The 27,097-nt window shown below is 54.3% G+C and overlaps 1 protein-coding gene and 1 long non-coding RNA gene across 3 annotated transcripts in view; both read right to left on the bottom strand.

Annotated features, from left to right (window-relative positions):
- LOC147579700 (uncharacterized) overlaps nt 1–27,097 on the bottom strand; it is a 156,895-nt gene that overhangs the window by 94,593 nt on the left and 35,205 nt on the right. The window lies entirely within an intron of this gene.
- Nucleotides 18,414–26,387, bottom strand: DLK1 (delta like non-canonical Notch ligand 1). Of its 2 annotated transcripts, XM_086708794.1 has the most exons (6): nt 26,156–26,387; nt 24,791–24,854; nt 24,151–24,281; nt 20,989–21,130; nt 19,099–19,378; nt 18,414–18,873 (listed from the first exon to the last, which is right to left on the bottom strand). In XM_086708794.1, exons 1-6 carry the CDS (start codon nt 26,220–26,222, stop codon nt 18,631–18,633), a joined length of 927 nt encoding a protein of 308 aa, XP_086564920.1. In that variant the 5' UTR covers nt 26,223–26,387; the 3' UTR covers nt 18,414–18,630. The 2 variants fall into 2 exon arrangements, with proteins under 2 accessions (XP_086564920.1, XP_086564919.1); XM_086708793.1 differs by having other exon boundaries at nt 18,414–19,378.

Raw genomic sequence — 27,097 nt, forward strand, 5'->3', positions numbered from 1 at the left:
AAAAGAAAGCAAGCCTAAATGACAGGCGTTTAAATGAGGGCAACTGTTCTATGCATGGGTAATTAAACTTTTTTTGGACACTACTATCTAAAAGCATAATCGCACAAGACTATGACCTGGGATTTTGACAATCACCTCTGCCGGTGGTGTGGTGTTGACAAGGCCTGAGCCAGAAACAGCTTCAGGTCACGGATTGAATGGGATCCACGAGCACAGCTCTTAGCGATGCCGGGGACGCACAGCCTCACCGAATGAAGACAAATGCTTTCCCACGCGTTTTGTCACACTGGTCTTCTCTAACGCCCCCTTCAAATGGCGGGCTTGGCTCACGTCGCAGTTGAGAACCGTGGCTTGGGACCTATACCCACGGGTGGGAGCACCCTGCACAGTCCTGGATCCTTCACCACCGAGCCGAACGCACACGCGTGGCCAGGAGCTGGGGACCGGAGGGGCACCCGCCCTCCTTTTTAAATCCTGTGACCGAAATACTGAGCCAGAAAGTCAACTACTATCGCCGTACCTCATGCTGGACGGTGAGGAGAGGAGAGAAGCAGAGAAACACAATGCATGGACAGATGCATATATTCAAAATGCAGACTCGAAATTTTAGACCTAGTATGTACCACATATAAAATATATGTTGCATATACAAAATAAGGAGTAAGTATCGTAAGTATTACTACCATCATTTCTGCAGCGTTTACACCATTGTAGCTGGCGTTCATAATTACTTCCTTCCGACACCCGTTTAATATTCCTTTTGTCTTTGGCAAGCACCTTAGCTAGTCATGCCCCTTCGCCCAGCAGAGGAGCCTAGGCATTTACTCACGAAGAGTTTGGGCTGTTGGAACCTATACCTGAACTGGGTTATTAAAGCTTGTCATTGACTTCGATCGTGGGGCATGGGAGTCACACGAAGCACCAAGGAGAACCTTCTGCATTCAGGACATGCTCCTTCTTACCCCCGGCGTGTTGCCTCCCAATTTCTCCCTGGTAGTCAGCCTCCGTCACCCCAGCCAGTACAGTAGCCCCCTTCTCCGCGTGTTGATTCAGCACCACGGGGAGTTCGGGTGGCCAGATGGCAAGGCTCAATATCCAGCTCAACGGAATCATTGTTGTGTCGATAATGCGAGCATTCTGTAGGTCCATGGATGTTCCCTTTGGCAGAAGCGCTGAGGGCAGGGAAGGCAAATTCATATCTGTGATAGGTGTCTACTCCAGGAAGAACCAGGTGCTACCCCCTTCCCTGAGGGGAGTGGTCCATTGGAATCAATCTGCCTCCAGGTAGTTGGATGACCTCCCTCCCCCGGGGACAGACTGTATCAGGACCTAGTTGGTTCCCGCTGTCGACGAATTGGGCACTCAGTAGTGCCCATAGGTGGCTGGCCTCGGAGAGTGGAAGTCAGTGACGCTGAGGCCATGCACAACTTACATCCTCTCCAACGCAACTGCTTTCTTCACGAGCCTGCAACACACCGACAAGAGTGGCCGGGGAGGGAAGCTGGCTGACACCCGCCAAATGGGTCATCTTGTCTACCTGGCTAACAAAACCTTCCCCTGCCGAGGTCACCCTCTGATGACCTTGGTGACCACTCACATGGGACATGAACCTCTTCACGCTCCATACCGAACCGGAAGGGTCTAACCATGTATTTCTTCCTCAGACCTTCTCGTCACCAATTTTTCAATCATATTCCTTCCAGTTCTCTGACCACCCAGCCAAACCATTAGCCAGAGCCCATAAATCAATGTAGACCTGTATCTCTGGCCATCTCCCCTTCCAGACAAGACGAACAGCCAAAATTCTGCCCATTGGTAGGCTTTCCCCTCACTACTGGTCTTCAGGGCTGTCCCAGAACAGGGCTATAGGACTGTAGCTGTCCCTCTTTGGATGGTACCTGTGTATCATGAGAATATTCTATAAACCAGCATGGCTTATAAACATTCTATAAACTCCCAGGAGTTCATGGGAAGTCCCCATGAGGCCATAAATACAGACTGAGAGAGAAAAGACGACAAAGGATGGAGGCCACGAGCATCTGAGACACTTCCTCAGGCAACTTAATTTTGCCTTAAGGTCTTGTCTGAAACTGAACATCTATCCACTACTTCCATCTGATGGTGGAACACTTCTGTGCATGCCCAAATTCAAGGCTTTATGGGTCAGAGTGCACCCAGCCCGCAGTGGGGAGCTCAGTCACGGGGTAACTAGTTTGCCCGTGGTCAAGAGTTCAATCACTATGAAATCCCAGTAGCAAGTCAAAAATCGTTTCTCAGTTACTCTCAAATGGAAAGCAGTTATCCACGGAGGACGGCAGGAATTGGCTCCAAATTTCTAACGATCTGCCCTGTGATTCGCCCACGAGGGTCTGCTAACATCTCCAAATGCATCCCTCTCCACTGCTGACACTTTGAGTACCGCTGGCCCTGCTGGATCATATGGCCCAAGGGGCAGAGCAGCTCCTGTGGGAGCCCGGACCTGTTGCAGAGCCTTCTCTTGCTCTGGGCCCCACTCAAACTAGCAGACTTTTAGGTCACTCAATAAATAAGGCAGAACAGCATGCCCAGGGGCGCCTGGGTGGCTCAGTCGGTTGAGCATCTGACTCCCGATTTTGGCTGAGGTCATGATCGCACAGCTCATGGGTTCAGAGCTTCTGTCTCCATCTCTCTACCCCTCTTCCTCTCTCTCTCGCTCTCAAAAATAAAGAAATGTGAAAAAATTTAAAAATAGCATGCCCAACAAATGAGGTATATGTTACTTCCAAAATCCAAAGAGGTTCTTTAGAAGTTGGGTTTCTTTCCCATAGATTGGAGGTAACAGGTAAAAAAAATATTTCAACATGTCCGCAGATGACTGAACTCCTAGAATTTTCCCTGAGGTGGAAGGCCCCTGACTTCTTTGCGAAATTTATTTCCCACCCTCCAGCATGCCAGTGTTTTACCAGTGTCCCTTGTCCACCAGGTCCGGTCAGTGGAATATCATTGATGTAAATGAACCAGCATCATGGCCTGGTAAGGGAGAGACAAGCAAAGTCCCCAGGGAGAAGATTGTGGCATGGCTAGAGTGGATACACCCCGGAGGTCAGGCGACGGTAATGGATTACAGGCTAAAATCAAATTTGTTTGTTGGTCTTTACTAACAGGTACAGAGAAAAAGGCATATTCACCAGCTAAACAGTGACGGACCAGGTATCAGCGTGTCAATTTGCTCCACGATGAAACCACCCCCGGAAAGCAGCTGCAAATCAGACCCAACATGTGATTAAGTTTCTAATGGTTTACTGTCATTCTCCAGGACCCACCTATGTCCTTCTCAGACCAAATAGGCGTTGAAAGAAGATACTGTGGCAATCTTCCCTCCCGCACCTTTCAAGTCCTTGATGTTGGCACGGATCTCGGCAACCCCTCCACCAACACAGAATGACTTTTGGTGTACTTTTTTCAGAGATAGAGGCAGTTCTAGTGACTTCTGGCTGGCCTTTCCCGCCGTAATAGACAGCGCTCCATGGGTCCGAGAGTCGATTTGGGGGTCCTGACGCTTGTTGGGTGCGTCTATTCCAATTACGCGTCCCAAGACCTGGGAGAAAACCGGAAGGTGGGTTCAGGGACCACTGGACCCATTATGAGATAGACTTGAATAAAATTTCACTGATCACTCAACTTCCACCTGGCAGGCCACAGTGATGCTTTGGGTCCCCAGGAACTAGTCTAATTCAGAGGCCGTTCCCGGTAATCCCTGAAAATTCTGATAGGATAAAAATAAAGTGCTAAGCGCAGAGCCTTGGCATGAATAATAGCAAGTGTCGTTATGCTAGAGGGTGGTTGTGGCAAAGCCCCTTGATTCCATCCTTATCTACACTGGGCAAGGTGACATCTTGATTCCACTGGGTAGTGGGGTCAGGGATCCAGGGCCTGGGGGAGGAATAGTGAGTTACTCCAAGTGTGTAAGTGGGTGGTGCAGGGGGGAAGCAGAGACGCTCCGCCTGAAATGACAAAGGACAGAACATCTTTTCTCCTTCGCCTTGGTGAGTTTTGTGTACTTAGTGTTAAAATCTTAATTCCTGGATAGTGAACACACAGTGTTATATTAGTTTCAGGTGCACACCGTAGTGACTCACACTGTGCTCATCGTGAAACATGTCTTCGGTCCCCATCCCTTATTCCACCCATCCCCCCACCGGAACGGACCTACTCAGGATTCTACTCAGGATTCCTACCGATGACCTATAGGAATGATGCAGACCGAGATCATCTGTCTCCCCAGAAACACCAGGGAAACACGATTGCTAAAACGAAGAAGACTGGGGATAAATTATTGTTATTTTTTTTTTTTAAATCAGAAGGCAGAATCTGGTAGTGGAAAGAAAGGTGGCCTGAACTTTTGGAGGTCCAGATGCTGGGCTAAGCTCACCCACTTTCCAGCCAGAAGGCCCTGGGCATGTGTCTGCACTTCTTTGAGCCTCAATTTCGTTATCTGCAGCACTAGAAGATAATATTCTCTCCCTCTTAGGTTGCTGAGTGAGCTCAACATAAGATTACGCTTTTAAACTACTTAGCACATGTCATCAAAGAGACACGAGCTACCAAGTGTCGGTGAGGACGTGGAGAAAAGGGAGCCCCCGTGCGCTGTTGGAGAGAATGTAATTTGGCACAGCCGCGATGGAAACGGTGTGGGGGTTCCTCAAAGAATTAAAACAGAGCCACGGTCTGATGCAGCCATCTCACGTGTGGGTATACCGTTCCACCTGGTTCTCCCGCCCTGCGCCCTGTTGGGCTTTGCAGATGCTGTGGTGTTTGCCGATCGAAGGGTCGTGACGACCCCACACCGAGCAAGTCTGTCGGCACCGTTTTCCCAACCCCATTGGCTCACTTCGTGTCTCTGTGTCGCGTTTGGCCGATTCCCCCAATATTTCAAACGTTCTCACGATTGTTTTATCCGTTGTGGTGATCTGTGGCCGGCGCTCTTCGAGGTTACCGTTGTGATTGGTTCGGGCCCCCGTGAACCCCACCCGGGTGAGACGGTGGCCTTGATAAACGTCGGTGGCCTTGATAAACGTCGTCGTGTGCTCTCCGACGCTCTCCCGCGGGCCGCTCCCCTGTCTCCCTCCCTCTGCTCGGGCTTCCCTGGCCCCTGAGACACAACAGTATTGACATCAGGCCAACTACTAACCCTACGGTGGCCTCTAAGTGTGCAGGTAAAAGTGTCGTGTGTCTCTCACCGTCAGAGCTAGAAATGAGGCCGCTGAGTGAGGAGGGCACGTCGGAAGCCGAGACGGGCCGAAAGCTTGGCCTCTTGCGTCAAACCGCGAGCCGAGCTGCGAGCGCAGCGGGAAAGTTCTTGAAGGAAATTAAAAGCTCCCCTCCAGGGAGCACACGTGTGATAAGAAAGGGAGGCAGCCTCACTGCCGAAGCGGAGAAAGTTTGAGTGGTCTACGTAGAAGCTCAAACCAGCCCCAACGGTGATCCCTGAAGCCGAAGCCTGATCCGGAGCAGGGCCTGGACTCTTTCTTTCTCTGACGGCCGAGAGGGGAGAAGGCTGCAGCGGAAACGTCTGAGGTTGGCAGAGGCGGGTTCGAGAGGCTTAAGGAAAGAAGCCGTGTCCTAACACACAAGCGCGAGGTGATGCCGCGAGCGCTGACGATGCAGAAGTGCGGCAAGCTGTCCGGAGCCCGAGCGAGGATCGTGAACGAAGGTGGCCCCGCTAAGCAACAGACCGTCAGTGTAGACGAAACAGCCTTCTCTAGGGAGCAGACCCCATCGAGGACTTCCACAGCTCGGAAGCAAGGTCAACGCTTGGCTTCAGGGCTTCAGAGGACAGGCTGACCGTCCTGCTGGGGTCAAGGCAGCCGCAGACTTGAAGCGGAGGCCAGGGTTCACGTAGCGTCCTGGAAACCCTGGGGCCCTTGAAGTTACCCTGTGTTCTGCCCGTGCCCTATCGATGGCACACGAAGCCCGGACGGCAGCACGTCTGTTCACAACACAGTTTACTGAATATCTGAAGCCCGCTGTGGAGACCTGCTGCTCAGAAAAAGAAAGATTTCTTCCAACACGTTACTGCCCGTGGACAAAGCACCCGGGCGCCTGAGAGCTCTGATGGAGACGGACAAAGAGGGCAATGTTGCGTCCATCGCTGATGGCACAGCATCCGTCCCGCAGCCCGTGGATCGAGGAGGCGCTTTGACTTTCGAGTCTTCTTACTTAAGAAATGCATGTCCGGGCCTGGGTGGCTCGGTCCGTTAAGTGTCCGGCTTCTGCTCAGGTCACGATCTCGCAGTTCATGGATCCGAGCCCCGCGTCGGGCTCTGTGCTCACAGCTCAGAGCCTGGAGCCTGCTCCGGATTCCGTGTCTCTCTCTCTGTCCCTCCCCTGCTCATGCTCATGCTCTGTCTCTGTCTCTGTCTCTGTCTCTCTCAAAAATAAATTAAAACATTTTTAAAAATTAAAAAAAAAAAAAAAAAAAGAAGCCGCCATAGCCACCCCAGCCTCCAGCCACCACCACCCTGCCCGGTCAACAGCCAGTACCATCGAGGCAGGCCCTCCGGCACTCAGATGATGGTTAGCATTGTTAGCAATGAAGTATTTTTAAATTAAGGTATACACATTGCCTCTTTACACATAATCCCTTACACACTCAACAGACTACGATACAGTGTGAACACATTTTTTTTCCTAGAAGGCTTTTTTTTTCTTAGAGAAACAATTTAGTTTTTAATGAACTTGTAAACATAAAAGCTCCCATTTCAAAATAAAAACAAAATCCCAGATCATACAGATGTTTACAGTAATTACATGTATCTAAGCAACATATATACATGTTCAGTTGTAAGATGTTAGCTAAATTTCTGTTAGAGTCCTAAGGATAATCTAGTTCTCACCATGTTTTTCTTTTCCTTATTTTAAATTTTTTAAATGTTTTTTATTTTATTTTTGAGAGAGAGACAGAGACAGAGCGCGAGTAGGGGAGGGGCAGAGAGAGAGGGAGACACAGAATCGGAAGCAGGCTCCAGACTCTGAGCTGTCAGCACAGAGCCCGACGCAGGGCTGGAACCCACGAGCCACGAGATCGTGACCTGAGCAGAAGTCGGACGCTTAACCATCTGAGCCCGCCAGGTGCTTCCATCACCATTTATTTTTTTTTAACGTTCATTTATTTTTGAGAGACACAGAGAGACAGAGAATGAGTAGGGGAGGAACAGAGAGAGTGGGAGACACAGAATCTGAAGCAGCTCCAGGCTCCGAGCTGTCAGCACAGAGCCCGACGCGGGGCTTGAACTCACGAACCGCGAGATCGTGACCAGAGCCGAAGTCGGACGCTCAACCACCCGGGCGCCCCTCGTTTCTTTTTACATTTGATTTATTTTTTTCTTTTTTTCTCTTTCCTTTTCATTTCTTTTCTTTTCTTTTCTTTTTTTTTTTTTTTTTTTTAAGTAGGCTCCATGCCCACTGTGGGGCTTGAACTCATGACCTGAGGTCAAGACCTGAGATCAAGAGTTGGATGCTCCCCCTAATGAGCCACCCAGGTGCCCTTATTTTTTTGTCATTTTATTTTGGGGGGGTGGAGGGAACCACAAAAATGTATCTATATTTTTATATTGAGGGGAGGCAGTAGAAAAGAAAGCCTCTGGTCTGGGGTTCGGTGGCAGCTTCTTATTCCATGGGGTTAAGGAAATAGAATTGTCTGGAAAAAGCCGGGTGCAGGTGCTGAGTGTGTTGTGACGGGTGGAGGGATGAAGGGAAAGGTACAGGCCCCTCACAGCCTCCATCGGGCCCCAACGATGCCCTGGAACCCATTCCTGCTTCTCGGGACTGCTGATGGCCACACAGTGACAGAGAGTGAGATACCCAGCGTGTTGGCAAAGGTGACGAGCTGCTCGTTGGGATCATCCTGACCAGCTGGGCTCACTCCCTCATTTCATGTTCTTTCTCATCGCAGTTACGTGCTCTCTTTGATCCCCATCCCCCACCACCACGTCCCCATCAGGGTGCTCTCTGTAGTTACGTACGAGTCTGTTTCTTGGTTTGCCTCTCTCTCTCACTCTCTCTTCCCCACCCCTCTTTGCTCATTTGTGGGCTTTTTTTCCTTTAATATCTACATAGGAGTGAAAGCATATGATATTTGTCTTTCCTTGACTTACTTCGCTTAGCATTATACTCTCTACGTCCATCGTGTTGTTGCAAATGGCCAGATTTCATTCTTTTTTGATTGCCGAGTAATACTCCATTGTATATACGTATACCACATCTTCTTTATCCATTCATCAGTCGATGGACACTTGGGCTGCTTCCTTATCTTGGCTATTGTGTTTTTTGAAGTTTACTTATTTACTTTGACAGAGAGAGAGAGAAAGAAAGAGAGCTCAGGCAGGTGCATGAGTGGGGGAGGCGCAGAAAGAGAGGGAGAGAGAGAATCCCAAGCAGGCTCCTCGCTGTTAGAACAGAGCCTGACGTGGGGCTCGATCCCATGAACCGTGAGATCATGACCGAAGCCCAAAGCAAGAGTCCAGTGCTCAACCAACTGAGCCGCCCGGGTGCCCCATCGTATCTTGGCTTTTGTAGATGGCGCTGCTGTAAACATAAGAATGCATGTGTCCCTTTGAATTTGTGTGGGGATAAATACCCAGTAGTGTGATTACTGGACCGTAGGGTAGTTCTAGTTTTTAACTGTTTGAGGAACCTCCATATTGTTTTCCAGAGCGGCTGCACCAGTTTGCATTCCCACCAACAGTGCGTAAGGGATCCCCTGTCTCCGCATCCTCACCAACACCTGTTGTTCCTTGTGCTGTTTTTAGCCACTCTGACAGATGTGAGGTGAAATCTCATTGGAGTTTTGATTTGCCTTTCCCCGGTGATGAGTGACGACGAGCATCTTTTCATGTGTCTGTTGGTCATCTGGATGTCTTCTCTGGAGAAATATCTTCATGCCTCCTCCCCTTTTTTAACTGGATTCTTTCTTTTTTGGGTACTGAGTTGTATCAGTTCTTTATGTATTTTGGATACTAACCCTTTATTGGGTCTGCCGTTTGCAAATACCTTCTCCCATTCAGTGGGTTGCCTTTTAATTCTGTTGCTTGTTTCCTTTGCTGTGCAGAAGCTTTTTATTTTCATGAAGTCCCAATGGTTTCATTTTGATTTCATTTCCCTTGCCTAAGGAGACACAACTAGAAAAATGTTGCTACAGCCGATGTCAGAGAAATTGCTGCCTAGGCTCTCTTCTAGGATTCTTATGGTTTCAGGGCCCACATTTAGGTCTCTCATCCATTAAAAAAGAAAAAATTTTTTTAACATTTACTTATTTTTGAGAGCCCGAGAGGCAGAGCACGAGCAGGGGAGGGGCAGAGAGAGAGGGAGACACAGAATCGGAAGCAGGCTCCAGGTTCTGAGCCGTCAGCACAGAGCCCGACGCGGGGCTCGAACCCACAAACCCATCATAAAATTCTCATCACAAGAAAAAATAACGAAGTATGTGTGGTAATGAATATTAATTATTATACTTGCTGTGGTGATCTTTACACGATCAATACGAAGAGTGAATCACGTGGCACATCTGAAACTAATAAACCAATATGGAGGTTATGTCAATTACATCTCAAACTTAAAAAAAGTGAAATAAATTAAGTTTTTATTTATTTTTTTTTAATTTTTTTTTAATGTTTATTTATTTTGGGGACAGAGAGAGACAGAGCATGAATGGGGGAGGGGCAGAGAGAGAGGGAGACACAGAATCGGAAGCAGGCTCCAGGCTCCGAGCCATCAGCCCAGAGCCCGATGCGGGGCTCGAACTCACGGACCGCGAGATCGTGACCCGAGCTGAAGTCGGACGCTCAACCGACTGAGCCACCCAGGTGCCCCATAAATTAAGTTTTTAAAAGATGAGGCACAGATCAGTGAATTGGTCATGATTAAGTTACTTGTATTTGAAAGCGAGTTTTACATTTTTTTTAATGTTTGTTTTTGAGAGAGAGAGAGAGAGAGAGCGAGCAGGGGAGGGGCAGAGAGAGAGGGACACAGAATCCAAAGCAGGCTTCAGGCTCTGAGCTGTCAGCACAGAGCCTGACACGGGGCTCAAACTCAAGAACCGCGAGATCATGACCGGAGCCGAAGTCAGACGCTCAACCGACTGAGCCACCCAGGCGCCCCAGGTCTTTCATCCATTGTGAATTGACTTTTCTGTATGATGCAAGAAAGTGGTCCACTTTCATTCTGCCTGTCGCTGTCCAGTTTTCCCAAGAGCATTTGTTGAGGAGACAGTCTTTTTCCCATTGTATATTCTTTCCTGCTTTGTCGAAGATTAATGAGCATATAACTATGGCTTTGTTTCTGTTCTGTTCCATTGAGCAACCCCATTGAGCAATTCCATTGAGCAATTCCATTGAGCAATAGTTCCATAGAAAACTATGGTTTTCTGTTCTGTTCCATTGAGCTATTTTTATACTATTTTTATGCCAGTACCATACTGTTTTGATTGCTACTGCTTTGCAATATAACTTGAAATCTGGAATTGTGATACCTCCAGTTTTGTTTTCCAAGATTGCTTGGACTCTTTGAGGTCTTTTGTGGTTCCCTACAAAGCGCAGGATCGTTTGTTCTGGCTCTGTTGGCATTTTGACAAGGGCCTGCATGATATGCTCGCCTCCCTGGGGAATATCCCAGCTGATGAGTATGTGGACAGCACGATGACTGAGGCTCCGGGCTCATACACGTCACCGTGTTTTTCGTGCGCTTGGTGAAAAGTTAAATGGCACGGAGCCGGAAGATGTCTTCAGAAATGCCCTTGCTTGCTTTGAGGAAGACGCAACCCGCACCATTCTGGAAGATTACCTGAGAGCTGCCGACAATGACGGGAGGCTGGGTCACAGGCGAGGAAGTGAATGAGCCACACAGAGAAGCATCTATAGTTATAAAGGGAAATCGCAATTCCACTGAGTTCATGTGCACCCTTAAACACGGAGCACAAGACAAGAATACTGAAAAGGATTTCAGGTTCCAGCCAAATGTTCCCTGTTGCCACTTCAGGTATTTCCGAGAATTTCTCTTAGAGCCTGTCGCGTGCCCTTGGCTTTGCAGTCTTTGCCTTTCTTGTCTTTATTCTAGGCCCTTTGGGGCCCATGCGTCTCCATATGATCAGATGGGACCGGGGGCTTTGTGTGGTTTTCAGAATAGAAAATAGGGCAATAGCTTACTAGCCCCCTCCACCCCAAATAACTGCAGCCTACACACACAGTCAGGATATTTTTTCAGAGAAAGTTACTCACTCAATTTTTTTTCTGAACCATAATCAAACTGCATGATAAAAAAATGCAATGGGGAAACAAAAAAATACATGGACTAGTTTAATGCTACATTTGCCTTTTTTTAAAGTTTATTGATTTATTTTGAGAGAGACAGAGAGAGAGCAGGGGAGGGGCAGAAAGAGAGGAAGAGAGAGAATCCCAAGCACGCTCTGCACTGTCAGTCCAGAGCTCGATGCAGGGCTTGAACCCATGAACCGTGAGATCATGACCTGAGCCGAGATCAAGAGCTGGACACGTATTGGGGCGCCTGGGTGGTTCAGTAGGCTGGGCGTCCAGCTTCGGCTCAGGTCATGATCACACGGTCCGTGAGTTCGAGCCCCGTGTCGGGCTCAGTGCTGACAGCTTGGAGCATGGAACCTGCTTCAGATTCTGTGTCTCCCTCTCTCTCTGCCCCTTCCCTGCTTGTGCTCTGTCTGTCTCTGTCTCTCAAAAATAAATGTAAAAAAAATTTTTTTAAAGAGTTGGATGCTTAACCGACTTGAGTCACCCAGGCACCCCAACATATGCCTCATTGTTGTGGTCTGGAACCAAGCCCACAATCTCTCTGAGGTATGTCTGTATATCCAAAAGAAATAAAATCATTGCAGAATTATTAATGATAGTGAAAACATGGAAAGAACCGAAGTGTCCACTGATGGATGAATAGATAAAAAGATGTATGCACACGCACACACACACACACACACACACACACACACACTCACAGTGGAATATTATTCAGCCATAAAAAAGAAGGAAGTTGTTTGTGAAAACACACATGAATCTTGAGGGCATTAGACTAAGGACAATACGAGAAAGACAAACACTGTACGATCTCATTTACATGCGAATCTAAAGAAGCTGAACTCATAGAACCAGAGAGTCGATGGTGATACCAGGGGCAGGGGTGGGGGGAATGGGGAGATGCTGGTCAAAGGGTACAAACTACCCGTTTTGAGGTGGGTAGGTCCGGGATCTCAGGCACAGCATGGTGACTACAGGTAACAACACTGCTGTACGTTTGAAAGTCACCTGGAGAGTAGATCTTAAATGCTGTCCCCACAACAACAGCAAAATGGTCATTATGGGAAGTGAAGGATGTGCTAACTAACCTCACTGTGGTGATGACTTTGCAACCAACTCTTTGGGGCCAAATAGTTCTTTGTCGCGGGGACTGCCTCACCTTGTAGGCTGCTTAGCCTCCCCCGTGTCCACCCACTAGGTGCCAGTAACCCCCGTCCAGGTTCGACAATGAAAAAAGTCTCCAAACATTGCCAAACGTGTCCCGAGGGACAAAGTTGTCCTCCGGTGAGCACTTTGAACTAGTTCGTCTCCTGTCTCCGTTTCCACATTTGTCAACAAGGAGGTGGGGCTGAAGATTAGATTCCTACCACACTGCCCTTCGTGCAGACATCTGTCTGTTCCCCTGTTCAGAAAACCAGGGCTCTGCGCACGACATGCTATTTTTATTCGTGTGGCTTTCTGTTTTCATACCTGATGGTGCGACTTGCCCCTTCACGGTTTCTTCTTCTGGTTTTCTTACCCCTTCACTCTTTTCAGATCAACTTTAGGACCCGTAGTGTCGAGCGATCTACCGCCAATAAGTAGCATTAAACTTAGACGTTAATTTTGGGGAGTAATTAGCATCCTTATAACATCGGGTCTTACATCATTATACGTTTTGAACGTGTTATTGGTATTCAGGCTTTTATATATGTAGGGTCACCTTCAGGTCATTCTCTTGCGTTTTTGTGGCAGATATTAATATCCTCTTTAATAATCATTTAATCTAGGGGCACCTGGGTGCCTCAGTCAAGCGTCTGACTCTTGATCTCAAGGTCGTGAGTCCAAGCCCCGCATTGAGCTCTGGGCTGGGTATAAAGCCTACTTAAAAAAAAAAAAATCATCATCATCATTTAATCTACTTTCCAATAGTAATACCTCAATTTTTGTTTGTTTGTTTTTCTTGTCTATTACATTGGCTAGAAGTTCTAGAACAATAGTGGGAGGAATTGCTGTCCTCATTGGCTTGCTGTGGACTGAATTGTGTCCCCCCATCTCCCCCGCCAGAATTCATATGTTGAAGCTTAAGCCCCCAGTGTGATGGTCCCTGTAGTTGGGGCCTTTGGGAGGTAATTAGGTCGTGAGGGTCCTCAGGGATGGGATTAGTGTCCTTGTAAGAAGAGACCAGAGAGGTCGCGTTCTGTCTCTCTCTCTGCCGCGTGAGGATGCAACAAGATGGCGGCCATCTGGAAGCCATGGAGAGGGCCTTCGCTAGAACCCAACCACCCAGAACAAATAAGTGTCTGTTGCGTGAGCCCCAGGTCTACGGGATTTTGCTCTGGTTGTCCGAGCTGACCGTGACACTTCTCCTTTGCAGAGGAGGAAGTAAAAATTCAGGCAGTAGAAGGCTCGAGGACAGAGCCACACAGGAAGCCAGGCCTCTGCGACTCCACAGCCAGAGCCCTCAGCTGCTGTATAAAGCGCGGCCTTACCTGCCTTCGGCTTTAATCATCAGTGGGATACTACACATTGTTTAAGACAGACATCCTCTGTGACATTAAGGATATATGTCCTTTTTTCCTAGTAGCTTAGATTTAAAAAAAAAAAAAATCAGGAAAGTATTTTATCCAATTCCTTTTAGCACCGATTCCCTTGAATTGGTATCATATGTATATTTTTTTCTTTTGATCTAGTTTTGGGCTGAAACTTCGTCCAGTCTTACGTTTGCACCTTCACCGTGGTCGTGGCACAGCCACATCCGGGGCCAAACGCACTTCAAAGCGGAGACCCTGGCAGTTGCGAATTAGCTGGGAGCTCCGGACCCCCGCGACCCGCCGACTGGGGTGGCTGGGTCTTTACCTCCTCCCTCCTGTGAACTCCTGAGGGTCTTGGGTGGGAGGTGTGGGCGAATGCTTTCTTCTTCAGCAGTGGGAGAGAGCGGCTAAAGGCCAGAAAGCCACAGGGCCTGACATCAGACGCAGGGGCTTAGCGGTCGTCCCCACGCCCGTGGCTTGCGGTGGAACCCAGCTCCTACCTGGGGCCACCCTGCCGGCTGCTCCGGGCTGGGGGCCCGGCCTCTCTCCATCCTCTGTTCAGCTGTGCCCCGCGTCTCACTGTCCTCCAGGAAGCTTCCATCATTGCCTGGTTTTGATTTGTTATTTTACTGAGGATTTTTGTCTCTCTGTTCGGAGTGAGGACAGTGACTTTCCTTTCCTTGCGTTCCCTTTGGCAGGTTTCTCCTGGCCTTGAAAAAGAATCGAGAAGTCTTCCCCTTCTGTTTTTCGTGCCTCCAGAACTGTGTCTCTGCCTGGGCACCTCCTGTTCAGTCAAAGGGTCAAATGTTGGGGACCCGAAGTCAGGTAACTGACAGCTGGCCCACCTGGGGGGGGGTGTCTTCTCCCAGGTGATCGGTCTGTTCCCGATCACATTTTGTTAATCGATGTTTTCCCGGAAAATTCATCCCTTTCTTGGAAGTTTCTACATCTGTTACCTCAACCTCATTCTCTTGTTTTCTTACAGTTTTCGGAACGGCACCCATCTCTGAGGTGTGCCCCCTGTCTGTCCCTCTCGTGTGTCCCCGGCCTTAATGGGAACCCCCCCCCCCCACACACACACACCAGCTGAGAGCAGAGCACCACAGAGCTGAGGGGGGAGGTGTCTCGGGGACACCCGGGTCCTGGCTGGACAGCTGGGTGGGCAGTGGCAGTGTCCTGGCCGAGGACAGCCCTGGAGAGGAAGGGCAGGCAGTGGAAGGAAGTGGGGAGGGGACCCTGCCCCAGGGCCACCTCCTGGGCCAGCAGGGATCAAGGACTGGACCGCAGCTCCTGTGTCCAGGGGGAGGGGTCCGGCCGGCCCCTCTCGGGTGGGTGGTCAGGCACGTGCATTGCCGACACGACATGGGGACTCAAAGGGGTGGCTGTACTGAGCTGAGGGAGTAAACCTGTGGCCCGAGGCCAGGCCTGGAAGAGAGGCAAGTCCCCCTGTCCCCGTGCGGGGCCCAAGTCAGCAGTATACGCGGGGCTCCTAGACTGATGTGCCGACTTTTGGAAGCTCCAAGTGCCCCTCAGTATCAAACAAAATCCGTTCTGCCCTCACCTGGGCGATTCTACCTTCACTGAGTTCTGGAAGGGCCAGAACAGGGTGGCATTCTCAAACCCCCGAGGGTTCTGGGCCAGGACCTGGTGAGTAGTGGGAGAGCTGGCCTTCCTCCTGCACCACCCCCCCAGCGTGCTCAAGCATGGAACCCTGGGCCCCTCACCCCCTCTCCCTGGAGCTCCAGCCCCAGCCACCCCACCCACAAACAGCCACCGTCGGGAACAGATGCAGGGGAGAGGCCCGCGCAGGCCCTCGGGGTGGGGCCGACAGGGCCGGAAATTCCCACGCTCCAAGCACCGGGAGAGAGTGTATCTGGAAGGGGCTGGATGGGCTCATCCCTCAGCCCGTAGGTCTCCTCGCCACGTGGGAAGGGCTGGATAGGGCCAGAGCGGTGCCCTCCCAAGCCTGGGCCCCTGACCCCTCTTGCTCGGGGCTAAGGCCACCAGTGGGCAGGGACAGCCGGAGCCGGGCGCACAACAAATCAAAGAAAACACACCAATAGCCCTTGGGTTTTGTTTATTTTTCAATAAACAAAATTTTTTGCTTGCCTGGTTAGTAAACGGAAAAGCTAAAAAGAGCGCCGTTGACATTTTTGAAATTTTTTGGTGACAGAAAGATCATTACGCCTCCTCCTCTCTCAATTTTGGGACCGAATTGGTGATTATGTCTCAGACCGCTGTCTTTGAGCTTCTCCGTTTGTTTCGTAAACTACACACTACTCCAAACACACGCGAGGTGTGGATGGGCAGTCAGGGATCCCGACACTCTCAGCAGAATCTGGTTACCCCATAGAGGATGGAATGGACCATTTCTGCATGACGTGAAGACCGTGTCGAGGCTGCGGACACTGTTCTGATTTCGCGGGATGTGTGCGAGTGGGCGCTGTGGAATTTGGGTGGGGCGGCCTCATCGTGTGCTGGTAATAGATAATTTGTCTCGTGGGAAGGTAAGATGGTCAGGCCCTAAGGGAGGCGTCTGTTCAGGACTCTCCGCTCCCACGGCATTTTACCTGCACTGCTGGGCTTCCTGGGGACACGGGTGTGTCCGCTCCCCCCCCCCGACGGCCCCTCATCCTGCGTGCCGCACAGCTCCCCGAACACTGCCTTGCACGCAGCAGGTGTCCGAAATGCTTCCTGATCAAATGGCTGGTGGACGAGTCGGTGAATCGATGAGGAGCTGGTCGAGGACAGCGGGATACGTTCCCTCGACCCCCGGGAAGGGGGGACGGGCCGTTCCTCGACAGCACGGAGATGGAAAGAGTGGAACAGAGAATTGGATCGCTGGGGCCAATCTCAGAATCTCGTGTGTGGGGGAACTGGATCAGAACAGTTAGCAGACTCGGTCAAGGTCTCACGCGAGAGAGGCCAGGCGGGGTGCCAGACGCCCGCCTGACGCATGCCAACGGTTCTTTTTTTTTTTGTCTTTTTTCAATTTTTTATGTCTGAAGACGAACTCGAGATGGGATGAGGTGATACGTGAATGACGTGGGGCTGGAGGGAAGTGGGGTGAGGGCGATCGGAGTCCGGGGTGGGGGTGGGGGGTGGGAGGGGAGGGCAGGGGCTTGGGGACTGGGGGCGACGGGGCCAGCGGCTTGGCTGGGACGTGGGCAGCTGGGGGGCGTGGCCAGGGACGTGACAGTGATCGGTGGCTGACGGTGATGTCGATGGCTATGTGATGACGGCGCGCGTCTATGCGTGTGGGGTGAACTGAATGATCAGGAAGATGGTGAGGATGACATAGCAATACGTACTTGCAGCTAGGTAAACTCGGCAAGTAATAATCAAGCTAAGAGTATAGCTTCCTATCCAAATAATTTAAGAAGCAAAATATTTCTCACTGGTACCCAAGGGCTGTTTAGCTGCCCGACCCTAAGAGCCGGAAAGCTAAACAGAGCTCTGTCCCATTTCTTTCTATTTTTGCAAAAAAATAGATGCTCTTTTTAATAAAAAAAGAAGTCAAATTTATAATTCAGAAGCTGGCTAGGTCTTTCAGGATCTGAGGGTTGTTAACTCAGCAACACAAATTAAACCCATAGCTGTGTAGACCAGGTCTGGTACCTTTGGCCACAGAACTAGAAAACGCCCCACAGGCAACAATTTCCACTAAACTCTGTGAAAACCTCGGTGAGGGCGGTGTTGCTGCTCAGATTTTGCCAGGGGCACTTGCGGTTAGAGGTGCATTTAAATTTCGAGGGACTATCTAATCTACGGGGTGGGAGACAAGGTAAAGTGCTGGGAATCTGGGAGGGTGGGGGCTGCCCAAGTGGCAACTCCAGACCGCACTTTGTGACTCAAAGGGGGCCACTCGTTTCCAGACGGAAAGCGGGCCAGGAGGCACCCCCCCACCTCCATTTCGAGAAAGGCAGTTGCGATCAATCTCAGTACATCAAGTTTGCATCCAGGATAGGCCAAAACCTGTGGATCCTGGGATGAGACTTAAGTCCTCATCAGATCCTAATTTCTCGGGTCAGGAACTGTTTTGGTTCGTACCCCTTCGTTCCTAATTCAGAGTTTTAGAGCCAGAGAGAATTTGGATGGTCTCTGCGTTCAAGCCCCTCCCTCGAGAGGGGCCGAAGTCGGGCCCTCGGGCCCGGGGTGGGGACGGGTTGCGGTGGGGGGGGGGAGCTCGCCAAGGATCACACAGCGAGTTAGTGGCAGGGCTGGGACGGGGTCCTGGCCCCCTCCCTCCCCCCAGCAGCCGACCCCGGGGCTCTCTCTCTCTCTGTCTGACACACGGCCGCTGCACTCCGCAAAATCTCAAATCAATCGGAAAGATCTAAGCGTTGCGGTTGTTGGACTTGATGTGAGTGCACGTTGGATGTGGCGTGTGAACATTAACGAACGAAAGAGATTTTTGCCTTTATCACAGTGAGTGGTCATGCGCGGCACTCGTAATGGTTTCACGAGGACCGTGGCCGAGTCCCCTCCCGGAGAGAGAGGGGCGTCGGCACCCAGCCCCGGCTCTGTTGCCTTGTTTTTTTTTGGTCTTTTTGATTTTACGTTAAGTTTAGAGTTTAGAATAACATACTTAATTTCGTTTTACTCATTTAAAGATGAAACTCGTGTTATTATTTTTCGATCATGCATTAAGAGAGAGAAAGAGGGTTCTTTTTGTCACACGGCAACACAAAGGTAATATACGGAAGCATAGCGTTCACCAGATTCGACACAGAATATAGCAAACTCCACCACAAAGATGAGAACAGACCGCATATAGTGAGCGCTGCGGGACCCCGCGAATACAGAGGGGCCGGTGGGGATGCTTAGATGTCGTCTTCGCCCGCCTCCTTGCTGAAGGTGGTCATGTCGATCTTCTCGGGGAAGATGATGTTGACGGCCAGATCCTCCCCGCTGTTGTACTGCAGGAGCACGTTCCTCTTCTTGCGAAGTACGCGGTTGTAGCGCAGGTTGGACACCCAGGCCTCGCACTTGTTGAGGAAAACGATTCCCACGGTGCCCAGCACCACCAGACTGGTCAGCACGCCCAGGACGGTGAAGCAGATGGCCTGGCCCTCGGAGAGGAGGGGAGCACTCTTGTTGAGTTCCTTCATGGACACCTTGAGGATGCGGTGCTCCGGCTGCGGCACTGGCAGCTCGTGCACCCCGGGGGTCAGGCGGTAGGTCAGCCCGTGCCCGCCGGGCAGACGGGTGACCTGCTGGGGGCCTAGCGCGCGCTTCCTGCCACAGGTGGGGCCCGTGAACTCGGGCTTGCACAGACACTCGTACCTCACCTGGGTGTGCTGCAGGCAGGTGCCCCCGTTGAGGCACGGGTCGGTGCCGCAGTTGCCCACGGGGCGGCTGCACGTCTTGTCCATGAAGCCGGCGGGGCAGCGGCAGCGGAAGTCGCCCCCGATGTCGGTGCAGATGCCTTGGTTCTCGCACGGGTTGGGGGTGCAGCTGTTGGCCACGATCTCGCAGAAATTGCCTGAGAAGCCAGGGGGGCACAGGCAGGAGGCATGGGAGGCCCGGCCCTCATCATCCACGCAGGTGCCTCCGTGCTGGCAGGGGGACCTGCGACACAACAGGGGGACACGGTAAAGGGCCCTCGGGGGCTGGCCTAGGACGGAGGTGCCCAGGGAGGCGCCGGGTGCCGCGGCCCCTGTCCGCGAGGGGCTCACGGGCCGTCCGGGGCGGACGCACGCACGCCTGTCCTGCCGAGCCGATGCCCGTCTCCTCTCCCACCTCTTAAGTCATCTCTCCGACCAGAGGCCTGGTGGTTAGTCACTGGTGGACGGGTGGGGACACTGAGGCTGAGAGAGGCAAAGTTAGTGATGACCCAGGGCTGGAGGGAGCCCCCTCCCTTAGCTCCACCCCCCCCCCGGGGGCCGCTGGGCAGAGCAGAGCCTGCCCCCCCCACCCAGGTCCCCTCACCACATGGCCCCCGCCTTATTGTTACTCGTATCGTTATTTTCCCCGAGGAGAGAGCCTGCGTACTATTATACTGGAAACCCTTAGGGACACTCAGAGTGAAAGAAACCCCCGGGCTGTCTCTGCCGGCCCGGCCGGGTGCCTGTGCCCGGCTGTTTAACAGTGGTCCATTCACCCAAGTGCGGCTTCCAGACCGAAACTGTTTGCTCAAAGCAGAGCACAGGAGCATTTAACGTAAGTGCTTTGAAACGAGCAGACCCTTTGTCATCTGATAAATGCCAGAACCCAGGGAAGAAAGGGGCTCTAAGCACAAGAAATCGGCATTGCTGCTTCAGGGGGTGAAGGCTGCCTAGGAGCTGGGCTCTGGAGGGACTTCAAGGACCTCGGGTTCTATTTTGACAGTCTGGTTCGAGTTGGTGGGAGAGAAAAAGCAAAACGTTTTAAAGGTCTTGCTCTGTATTCTCCCTTCCCGCTCAAAAGCAGACGTGGACGTCGGTTGTGACCCCCTCTCCTCCGACCCTCTCTGAACACTGATCTTTGGATGCTACAAAAATGCCTGTTTGTGGCCTCGCGGGCTCCAGGATTCCCCACGCCCTCCCTGGAACGCCCAGTCAAGATAAGCTGGTTCTGTACTCTAGCTTCTATATCCTCTGCCCCCCAGCTCGATCCCCCCCAACCCCAGCTCGGGGCCCAGGACCCGCTCTGTTTGCATTCTTGCAGCCGCCTAAGCCCCGCCTAAGCCCCAGCTGAGGGCCGGGTGGGCTCAGTGGAGCTAAACAGATAAGGGCCGGAAGTGCTTTGCTGCTTTGCAGAAGTGTCCCTTCTGACTGTCGTGCCCACAGCCCTGAAAGTCCCAGAGCCTCTGCTCCGCTGCGGGTCGCTAAGAGCTGGACCCGCCCCCCACCCTCATGGCTAGTCCTCCCCGCCCACCCCGCTGGCCAAAGCCCCCCTCTCCGACTCCTCAGCCGGGTCTGCCCTCACGCACACACATGGGGACTTGGGGGCATCAGAGGGAAGAGGAAATCACCTTGGGGGGGGTCACGTCAGGAATTACGGAGATCACACACAGCCCCGCAAGCACCCTGATCTGGGGCGCCCCCCTCTCCCAGCCGTGGGGCTGCGGGACAGGCACTTACTTGGCCTTTTGTCAGGTGACAGGTCCAACGGGGCTAGGCTGAAAGGGTCTTTGGGGGTGTGACGCAGGAATCAAAGCAGCATTCATCGGATCGCACAGAGTGAGGAAGAATATTTACCCATTGATCACACAGGGCCCATCCTTCTCCTGACAGTCCTTTCCCGAGAACCCAGGGGCACAGGAGCACTCGTAGTGGCCGCTCTCGAGGTTGACGCAGGTTCCGTTGTTAGCGCAGGGGGTCGAGGCGCAAGCCCGGACATCTGGGGGACGGGGAGAGAAAAGCGGACTTTGTGACCCACCCCCTCCCCCAGGGAGGAGGGGGAGGGGACAGGCTGGAAGGAGAGCTTTGTGGGTAGGGGCAGGGACAGAGCCCTCCAGCCGGTCAAGCGGGGACCCCAAGTGAGCCGCCCAGATGTCTCTGTTCGTGGCCACTCACTGCCAGCGGTCACTGAATGGAGTCCTGAGCAAGACCACGTAGCGACCCCCCCAAAACTCTGCCGTAGGCAAGCAGCTCGGGGGGGGGCTGAAGGGGCTCCCTCCCTCCTGTCAGGTCACAGACACGGAAAGTCACGGCCGCTCACTGATCCTCAACCCGGGAAAGCCGGCCCCCTGTCCTGGCACCAGCTCACCCGCTCGGTCCAGGAGCGTGACCTTTACCGCAGACCCCTTCCCTCCCCCAAAACGTTGTGTGCCAGGCCCAGGCTCCTCCCCCAGATGAGTTTTCAGCCTCTCCTGATTCGGTGGGGGGGGGGGGGTCCCTGCCAGTCAGGGCAATCGTGCGGCCCAGCTGTTAGAAACACCAGCTGTCCTTCATCACAGAGGGGCGGGGGGGAAATCGAGACATGTGAGGACTCCTGTCGGGAATGGAGAAACCGGATTCAGCCCCACCACTGCCTCTGCCTCCCGGTGGTCGCTCTTTCCGCGCTCAGGATCTGAACGAAGGGGCCCGCGATAAAAAGGCTGTATCTTTTGAAGGCAGCAAAATCAGGAGTACTGAGTGCTCTCCTGTCCGTGTGGGTTTCCATGAAAACTGTTACATTTCCACCGCCTTTTTCCACCTCCTGTCATGCACACTTCATTATGCGGGGCTCAGCAAGCCAGGGACAGCTGAACAAAGGGGCCTGGGCCAGGGGCTCTCCGCTGATGGAGACCCCAGCCCCCAGGCAGGGCCGCGAGGGACCTTTTCTATGCCTGGCTCCAGCCGGGCTCAGGGTTCCGCTCCTCCCCGCTCTGTGCCTCACTTTCCCCACGTACAAAAGGAGGGGCTCGCCCTGGCCAGTCCCCGGGGGCCCTTCAAGCTTTGGGTTCCTACAGCTGCCAAATACAAAGCCGGGGCCAGCCAGAGACCCGGCAGCTTAAGGCCGAATGGGTGGGGGTCCCCGACGCTGAGGCCACACACACGCGGATTCGTTCTGTCTTTTAAAGAGACCCGCACCCCTCGTGGAGGGAAGATGGCAATCCATCCATAAGGGAAAGCCTGTATGCCATGCCGACGGCCTATCCAGAGCCGTGAGGCATCCCCTGCGAGCCTCGCTTGGTGTAAGGAAACATAAAGAGATTTTATCATTACGGGAAGGTTCTAGCGGGTGAGGCCTCAGCAACGGGCTCCCAGTCCTGGGCTCCCAGCAACCCTGTCACTGGGCATCTTAAATTTAAGCTAAAGACTTGCCGACCACCCCCCTCGTCCCCCCACAGCATCTAGCCTCACGCACAGAGGATGAGCCCACCTCTTCCCAATTCCCAGGCCTCCGGCCCAAAAGGAGGGTAGATGAAGCCGAAGCCGAGGCAAGGAGAGAGATGCCAGGGGCAGGGGGCGGGGGGGGGGGGGGTGGGTTCGGTCTGGGGCAACAGCTGCGGCCTTGACAGCCTCAGAGACAGAGACAGGATGGGGAAAAGGGGAACGGGGGGGACAATTATCCGGAGGGCTATTTCCTCTGGACCCAGCATCCCAAGCTGAGAGGCTTTGTCAACCCAGTGGGGAGGGGACATTTTGTCTGGAAAACTCCATGGGAGGCAATCCTGAACCAGACACCAAAGAGGGGGGCTCTGGGCGAAAAGCCCTGATCCCAAGTGGTAGCTTTTTCGTGGGGGGGGAGACCCTCTGGGTCACGAGGCAGCCCAGAGGGTGCCGTGGAGGGGGAGCAGAGCTGCGGAGCGTGAGTCAGCTGCGGAGAAAATCCCGCACCGTCTGGCGGTGGGGGGGGGGGGGGGCAGGGGGGTGGTGCTTTAAGGACCTGAGACTGTGGTGGGGGCTCAATTAGGAAAGCAGAGCGCCTCGGCAGCTATGACGCAGGGGCGGTCAAACACGCTCTCGAATCTTCCTTAAGGGAGGGGATTAGAAGCAGCCACAGATGAGAAGTAGCCCATTCCTGGGGCCAGGGGAAGGGATTTTCGCTGGCTTTTCTCCCGATAACCTCTCACGCATCCCTAAGCAGAGCCTTTTACCTCCTCGAGCCTCGACTTCCCTCTCGCTACCCCTGGTCTCTGCTAACATTGAGGACCGAGGGACAGAGGCCCCGGGGCAGCCACCCACTCTGCCGGGAGTTTTTTTCAGGACTTTAGCTTGCCCCGGCTTCAGGGCCCCTTCTGCCAAACGAGACTGGACTCAGATGGACATTTTGCAGCCTGAAAACGTAGTGGCAACCAGCTCTCAGTTGCTCGGGGTAATGGAGGAGAGATTGCATAAATTAATGAAATCAACAGATAACACCAATCTGCACTTTGACCACTTCTCAGCTTTTCCCGACCCCCAGCCTCCCTCAACACCTGACCCCAGACGTCAGCCCTGTCCTACTGGCTCTGACTCAGTCCCTGCTCAGCACACCCGTCACCCCCACCCCAGTCATTTGTTTGCTCTTACAGCCTCGTGTGTGAATTTCCGGGAGCCGCAGCTCCGTGACCGGCCGCCCCCCCACCAGTCCTTACCCTCTCTGACTTCTAGTGACCCAGACGGGTTGCCCAGGTCTCCACCCTCTGAGCTTCGTGTGGCCTGTGCTGATTGTGTGACTCTTTACTCAACAGGCAGATCCCTGACAGCCCCCCTCCCCCAAAGTGCTTTCTCTGGGTGCTGGTGCTGTGCCGAGGAGAACAAAACTGAGTCCCTACCTTCTAGGAGGTTCCAGGTACCAGGGGGTAGTGTATCAACACACCATTACCATACAGAGCCCTGGGTGTGTGGGAATAAGGCGGGAGGGGGAGGGGAGGCAGTTGGGAGGAGGCGGCTGGGGGCGGGGGGGGGGGGGCAGGGATGGGGGTGGGGCGGGCAGGGGCACATGCCAACCTATGTCACAGAGCTTCCCGTTCCAGCCGTCGTCACAAACGCACTGCCAGGGTTCCACGCAGAGTCCGTTAACGCAGCCGGGAAAGGTCACACATTGGTCGCACAGGGGACCCTGCCAGCCAGGCTGGCACCTGCGGTGGGGGGGGGGGGGGGGTTTGGAGGAGAAAGATGGGGACATATGAAGGGGGGCAGGGGTGGAGGGGGCGCCCAGGCTGCTTTCTGTGGAGCCAAGATCCCTTGGGGGTCTTTGCACAGTGCCAGGCCAGCGGGTCGCAGGAAGCAAACACCAGACACCTGAACGGGGAACTTAAACAGAGGACCAGACGGAGGGGTCCCCAAGAGCCTGGCAGAGCGCTGCATTTTGCCGCAGTGGCCTGCAGTGGGCTCACCCTGCAAGGGGTTCTCCCAACACCCCACTTCTGAGACAGCAGACAGGAGCTGTGGCTGTCCCCCCCCCCATCCGCCCGCCCTCTGCCCTCTTCTCCCCCTCGCTCTCCTCCCACCAGTTTCTTGCGGGGGCGAGGAGGCTGTTTGCTGCAGCCCAGCGGCCAAGCCCCCCCCCTTTTCTGCCTGACACCATGATTCCCCAGGATTCTGCCCTGACCTCCTACAGGCTGCCTCTGAGGAGCCACCCCATTACCTGCAAACATTGTCATCCTCGCAGAACCCATTTTGGGGGTGGCAGGCCGGGAAGCACTCAGCTCCTGAGGCACAAGAAAGGTTACACCATTCACCCCACAAGGCCCCAGAGGCCAGGGCAAAGCCCCATCTTCGCCCAAAGAGCCCAAGGCCTCCCTGGAGGGAGCCAGAGACCCTCTGTGGTCCCACCAGCCTCGCACACAGTAGGCGCTTCACGTCAGGCCACTCAGAAAAAAAAAAAATCTGCCGCGTTCCTGGTGACAGGGTGACCACAGGACACTGCCTAGTTCTCAGGAGCAGGTCAGACACCGAAATTCCTCCCCCGCCTCAAAATCATGAAACCTCAAACGCTAAACGCGGGGCTGGGGAGACAGTGAGTAGAGAGGTTCGACCCCTGGGCACTCAGCCAAACCCTCACTTTTGCAAAGTGAGCTAAAATGGGGAGCAGATTCTGAGGCATCCCGCTTTGGAAAAGGCCAGACAGGTTCACCTGGCAGCCCGGCAGGTAAGGCATCCTGATCGTGTGAAAGGTTTAATGCCCGTTAAACCAGGCACGCAAGTCAAATCCCCCCAATCTCCCTCCCCCAGACTCGTCATATTTAAAAGACGCAAGGATTTTGCAAAGCAGATTTCTGCAATTCTGACACTGTTTAGACATCCGGACACTTTCGTAGGCGCCTACTGTGTGCATTTCCTTCGTCTGGCTCCCCAGCTTTCCAGACAGCCCCCCCACCACGAGCACTGGTGCAGTGGGGGCGGGGGGCACTGCGGGAAGGGGCAACTCTCTCCCTGTCAGAGACAGATGGCCGCCGCAGACTGAAGTGTCGCAGCCCCTCACCTAGAGAAACGCCACGCGGGAGGGGCTCGCGCCGGGCGCCTCGGTGGGAATTTGGGGCTGCGACGGCCAAGCCACCCCCCCCCCCGCTGTCCCCACAGACCTGGTCCCGAACGCGCACGCGACACCCCAAAGTTGCACCCCAGAGCATTTCCACACAGGGCTCCCGATCATCACCTCGTTTCTCCATACCTCCTCTCTCTGCGCACCGACACCCCTGCGAGCGCCACTTCTGCGGGGCGGGAAGGGGCTGCGGCGGCGGCGGCGGGGGAGGGGGGGGCGGGGGTCCCACACCTCCCCCTGCCCCCGGGACCCCGGGGCGAGGCTTGGCATGCGAGGCTGGCGGGGAGGGCGAGGCGGCACCGCGCGGGGCTTAGGGTTAGGCGGGACGGGCCGGAGTCGGGGCGCACGGGACGGGGCGCGCGGGGCACCGGGCGGCCGGGGGGCAGGGGTGGCGTCGCAGGCTTCCCCGGAGGGGGCGCGAGCCGGGCCGCCGCGGCGTGGCGGGTGGGGGTGGGGGGGGGGGCTCACCATGGACACTGTGGCCGAAGGCCAGCAGGAGCAAGAGGACGGGCAGGAGGGCTGCGGTCGCGGTCATCGCGGGGCGGCCGGGGTCGCGGTCCCGGGAGCGGCGCGGGCGCGGGTCCGGCTCCGGGCGCCGCGCTGGGCTTCTGGTTGCGGACGCGGAAGGGGGCGCGGGCGCGCGGCGAGGGGAAAGCCAGGGCTGCACCGGGCTGCGCGCTGCGCTCTCCGCTGCCGCCGCCGAGCTGCCGCCGCCGCCGCGCGCGCCGCCCTTTTCGTACCGCCGCCCCCCCGCGGCCCCCGCCCCCCGCCCCCGCCTCCGCGCGCACGGGGCCGGCGCCGGCCAGTCCCGGTGACCCCCGCCCCTCGCGGGGCCGCCCCCCACCGCTGCGGCGTCCCGGAAAGCCGCTCGCGCACGCGGAGCGCTCTTGGCTAGACGGGCACAGGTACCCCGCGCGCGAGGGGCACACGTCCTGTACACGGGACGGCCCGCGGGCGCGCACAGGCGGGCCCGCTTAGGACAAGCGGCGGGGACGGAGCCGGGGCTGGGCCGCAGCCCCCAGGAAGACGCCAGCACGCGCTCGGAATACAGAAACACGCAGAGAAACACCAAAACACTTATCGCCAAGGTCCCGAGCACGCAGGCCATGGCTCACACGGCCGGGAAGACACAAATGCGCGCTCCGGGGACGCAGGACACGCTCCTGACACACGCGCCCTCGGGAGAACACTGATGGAAAGCCTCGTACCCCCCTGCCCCTCGCTCTAAAGACGCAGGAAGACGCAGGCCCACCCACTGCACCACCGGCACGCCCTGCGATGCAAACCCAGGTTGTAGAAATAGTCCTGGGCGCCACATGCGCAGTCACAGGCACGCGGAGAGGCCAGCGGACACACAGTTATGAAACCCCCGGCATCCTTCAACATGTGCCCCAGCCTGGCCACACAGAG

This window comes from Puma concolor, chromosome B3 (assembly GCF_028749965.1).
Source record: "Puma concolor isolate L17-30 chromosome B3, mPumCon1.1.hap2, whole genome shotgun sequence".
NCBI lineage: Eukaryota > Metazoa > Chordata > Mammalia > Carnivora > Felidae > Puma > Puma concolor.